Source organism: Oratosquilla oratoria, chromosome 33 (genome assembly GCF_046742065.1).
Source record: "Oratosquilla oratoria isolate Oo_2021 chromosome 33, ASM4674206v1, whole genome shotgun sequence".
Classification (NCBI taxonomy): Eukaryota; Metazoa; Arthropoda; class Malacostraca; order Stomatopoda; family Squillidae; genus Oratosquilla; species Oratosquilla oratoria.
The window spans coordinates 14,050,918-14,055,616 of NC_134809.1; the positions used below are offsets into that span (position 1 = coordinate 14,050,918).

A 4,699-nucleotide genomic window follows, 5' to 3' on the forward strand; every position below is an offset into this window, starting at 1 on the left:
CCAGGGGCGACTGTCAACTCTGACCGTTACGTTAAAACGTTGAGCAAGCTGAAGGCCCGGATTGCCCGTGTAAGGCCAGAGAAAAGGGAAACATTCCGTTTGCAACACGACAACGCCAGGCCACACACAAGTTTGTAGACCACGGAATGTGTGACAAAGTTCGGCTGGACGGTGCTGTCTCACCCACCGTATAGTCCCGACGTGGCACCGTCAGACTTCCACTTGTTCGGACCTCTGAAGGACGCATTACGTGAGCAGTGTTTCCCCGACAACAACGCCGTAAACGCAGCCGTGAAGCCGTGAAAAAATGGACCGCCTCGGCAGGCGCTGACTTTTACGACCGAGGCATCAAGGCTCTCGTTCATCGCTGGCAAAAGTGCATTGAGAATGGTGGTGACTACGTAGAAAAATGATTTCTGGAGCATAAATGGTCGCTCGTTTTAATGGTGCCACTCCCGTCTTCGTAATAGCTTTTTGAATTAAAAAATAGGAGGCATTACTTTTGGAACGACCCAGATATTTTCCTCCAGTGAGGAGTCTAGGAGACTCGGCCACCCCTCTTGCAAGGGGGAAAAGACCATTGGCGAATGAAATCCCCTGGTGCTTGCCTGAATAAAACATATGCAGTGTTCCACTCTTTGGTCGAACAAAGGAAGGTTGAGGTCACTTTTCCAGTGCCAAGTTGGGACGCCTTCTCACTCCCGCAGGACTCCACACGCCGGAGCAGCTCCCACCAGACGACGGAACGAAACGGATGTTTGTCTCTGAGAGTACAAAATAGTTTTGAGCTGAAAGCATGCCCGGGGCTATTTGAGAAAAGTCGCGGGGAGTTTTGTCCCTCCAGTCTGTAATAGCGCGGGAGAAACTGCACCAGAAAAAAAAAAAAAAAAATCTTTGTCACACTCCGGAGGCCGGCTCGATGCGACGACACGACGTGTATTCCTCGGGGCAATTATTCAGAACTCTTCTTGTGCTTCAGGTCGTCTTTGTCAGTGATTTATCAAATACACAAACATATATATATATATATGTCCCACAAGGTAATGTGTTAGTGAGGAAGTCTGTCTATATTGCTCACAAAGAAAGAAGAATGCTAATGCGCTCATAAACCTCACTGACACGGGCTAGTTTAGTAGCTGTTAGTGATAGCGACTTGTTAACTACCCCTCAATTTGCCCAGTGTCAATCGAAATTTAGTTAACTTACTTCGAAACTATCCCAGTGTCAACAGAAAGTGTATTTAGCTCGAAACTATCTTAGGGACAACGCTTAGTTGCCGGGTAAGTTAACTTGCAGCGAGCACTAGCAGCTATTAAACTAGCTAGCAGCTACTAAGCTGGCACCATGGCAACGAAACTGTAGATTATTTTCGTGTGTACAGATTCAGAATTCCCAGGAAAGCTATTCCGCTTTGTTCAACAGAATATGAGGCACTACCACCATCGTTAGACGTTCTTATTGATACAATTTTGCTCACAAAACAACCTTTATTCAGAAATGAATGCATATAAAAGTATATGAATTACTCAACAATTAAATGTATATATTTGCATGGTTTTGATGATGTCATAGGTCAGGTTCGGGTGTGTACAATAAGGTCACGTCTGTTTGCCCCTTCGTTAGGTGTGCCTAATTAGTGGACCGTGTCTATTTGTGGTGATTTCAATGAAGCGCAGGTTTCTAGTGTGGACACGTTAGCCCCATAACGAAAAAGCTGTGATTGGTTTCTTTGTTCTCGTCACTCGTCATCATAGATGGCCCTCCCTCTACCCCCCCCCACCCTCTCTTGATGGCGTTATCACACTGGGCTTCCACGGACTTCGCCATCATCGTCAGTTGAGAGTTCGTTTGAGTGAAAAACGACTTTGGTTATAATATTCTAATTTTCAAATATCAAGATATCAAATAATCTTTCCGTAATGTATAGTAACGGTAAATAACGAAACTAAGAGATTGTAAACTTATACGAGTGTTAGACGTACTGTTGACATGTTCTTAGTAAGCGTAGTCATATTCTAGCTATTCAAATGGAGGTTGGAGGTAGGATGTCGGAGGAAAATTTGCCCAGTGTGATAGCCCCTATATCTCCCGAGTAACCCAATATTAGTCCACATAGATAGAAACGTTGGTAAACTATATTCACGAACAACAACAAATAACTTCGGAGGTCATTGGGCATTCGCTCGATTTCGTCTTTTTTTGTTATGCTTAACTCTTACGAATAACCAGGAAGTGCAGAAGTTTTGGTTCACTTTCCCTTATTCGTTCGATCAACTTCCCAAAAGCTTCACCTCGTTTCTTTATGGTTCGTAGACGTTTGTCACTCGTTTCTTGATAGATTTGCGGAAAGACAAGGCCAGAGGAAGGATTCAGTGTCTCGTAAGGCTGCGGTCTCTCTCTCTCTCTCTCTCTCTCTCTCTCTCTCTCTCTCTCTCTCTCTCTCTCTCTCTCTCTCTCTCTCTCTCTCTCTCCCCTTCGTCTGAAGAACAATTGTCGTATTGGTTGAGTTTTTTTCTCTATTCGTTCATAGGTAGCTAAGGATATGGCGTCTGCTTTCTCTCTCTCTCTCTGTATCTCTCTCTCTCTCTCTCTCTCTCTCTCTCTCTCTCTTTCGCCTGAAAGATAATTTTCGTATAGGTTGAGTTTTTTCTGTCCTCGTTCATAGGTAGCTAACGACATGGTGTCCTTTCCCTCCCTCTCTCTCTCTCTCTTCCTCTCTCTCTCTCTCTCTCTCTCTCTCTCTCTCTCTCTCTCTCTCTCTCTCTCTCTCTCTCTCTCTCTCTCTCTCTCTCTCTCTCTCTCTCTTTCACCTAAAGGATAATTGTCGTATTGGTTGAGTTTTTTCTCTCCCAGAGGAACGTCAATGATGTTTCATTCGTAACCATTGCGTAGCTTCACGGACACACTACATATCTAGGTTCTCCAGAAAGTTCTGCTGTGCGAAGAATTTGTCTGAAATTAGTATGAATATTTTGTGGAAATGAGAATCGACAGCTGCCCCAGAGTCTCCGGGGATCCGGAAGAGGAAGGCGAGAAAGGAATTCAGGGACAAGGCACTTCGCGGGACTTCGACAAGGACTTCGACCTCGCAGTAGGAGACTCGAAAAGTGACGCCAACAACGAAAAAGAAGCGACTGAAGCCTCTAGAGCTCAGTCTGCAGTCAAAAGGAAACGTTCGGATTCGGAAGATGAAGATTCCCATATCGACAAGAAAATCAAAGAATCCGAAGTTTCTGATCTACAAAACCAATGGAAAGAGGTTATGTTTCTTGGCAGAGGCGGTTTTGGATCAGTTCAGCTCATGGAAAAGAACTCTTCTGGTTTCTTTTGCGCCAGAAAAACTGTTAAAATCCACCGCCTCGAACGCCAATTGAAAGAAGTCGAGATTCACAGGAAACTCGAGCATGAAAACATCATTGCTTTCCTGGGTGAAATCATCGACGAAGAACACCTCTACATTTACCTTGAGTACGCCAGCGGTGGCACTCTGAGGCAAAGAATCAGCGACAAAGGAGTGCCCGAAGACGAGGCACGATACTACTTTGTTCAGCTGATCCAAGGACTCAAATACGTCCACTCTCTCCACGTTACTCACCGAGACCTAAAACCGGAGAACCTTCTTCTCGCACGCAAAGACGTTCTAAAGATCGGTGACTTCGGGCTCGCCTGTGAGTTCGTGGAGGGAGAGTACCTCAGTAGCGTGTGCGGCACAACGGCCTACATTGCTCCCGAAGTCTTCGCAAGACGCTACAAGGGACAACAGGCCGATATTTGGTCATGCGGCATTATCCTTTTCGAGCTCCTTACTGGTCGAAGTCCTTGGCGGAGGGCCCAAAGCGGGGATTCAGACTTCGAGATCTGGTCCTCTGCGGTCATGCTGGAGGCGACCGCGGAAATGCGAAAGGAGAGACGATGGGAGTCACTCTCCGAGGAATCTTTCGCACTTTTTGAAAAGCTTCTCGTTCCAGATCCAGAAGAACGAGCAACTCTTCCATGCATCGATCAAGACGCCTGGATTCAAGGCTGAAGATGCTATAAATGACTAAAAATGACAATGAATTATAAGGAAAAAGTTAAGTTTTATGAAACTACTGCCTAAAGCAGTCAAAATACTTCTATGCGATAAACGAATTAGAAAATAATTAAACCGAATTATGAAAAGACAATTAAGTTTTACGAAAGTGCTGCTTTGAGTATCTGGCAGATCACTTCTTTTATGGGAATTTTCCCTCAGCTGAATAAAATCATCTGGCGGCAGCCATAATTGCATGTGGAGAATGGTTGTGCATGGATGATGCTGTGATGCACAGAAGGGAGTGGGTGAGGGATAGGGGGTGAAGGAGTATGTGTGAGAAATAAATTGACGCAATCCGAAGGGATTTCTCCCCGTCTACTCCTTTTCTGTATAAGGGGACGGAGAGGGGGGGGTCGCCGATTTAATTAAGCGGCCTTGCTGTGGATGTGCTTTGTCTTGCGACACTGCTTCTGACCCAGGGCAGTGGGTGAGATGCAGGGATGACCCTTCATCCAGGAGGAGCCAAGGAAAGAGGGAGAATGGTGGTGAATGGGACTGGAGTATGAGGGGATGGAATGGGTGGAAGTGGATTTATGCCTTTGACTTTTGGCTACATCCCTTGTAAAAGGGAAAAAAACCTTGGTATGTGCATATATATATGGATGGGGTGGTGCAAGAGGTAAA

General features: G+C 45.5%; 1 protein-coding gene across 1 annotated transcript; it reads left to right on the forward strand.

Annotated features, from left to right (window-relative positions):
• The first annotated feature begins 2,980 nt into the window (after positions 1 to 2,980).
• Positions 2,981 to 4,027, forward strand: LOC143017919 (serine/threonine-protein kinase Chk1-like). The gene has a single exon (XM_076172959.1). It carries the CDS (start codon positions 2,981 to 2,983, stop codon positions 4,025 to 4,027), a length of 1,047 nt encoding a protein of 348 aa, XP_076029074.1.
• Positions 4,028 to 4,699: the final 672 nt, after the last annotated feature.

Excerpts from the sequence above, each read along its gene's own strand:
- LOC143017919 (XM_076172959.1), top strand. The coding sequence starts at position 2,981 with ATGAGAATCGACAGCTGCCCCAGAGTCTCCGGGGATCCGGAAGAGGAA.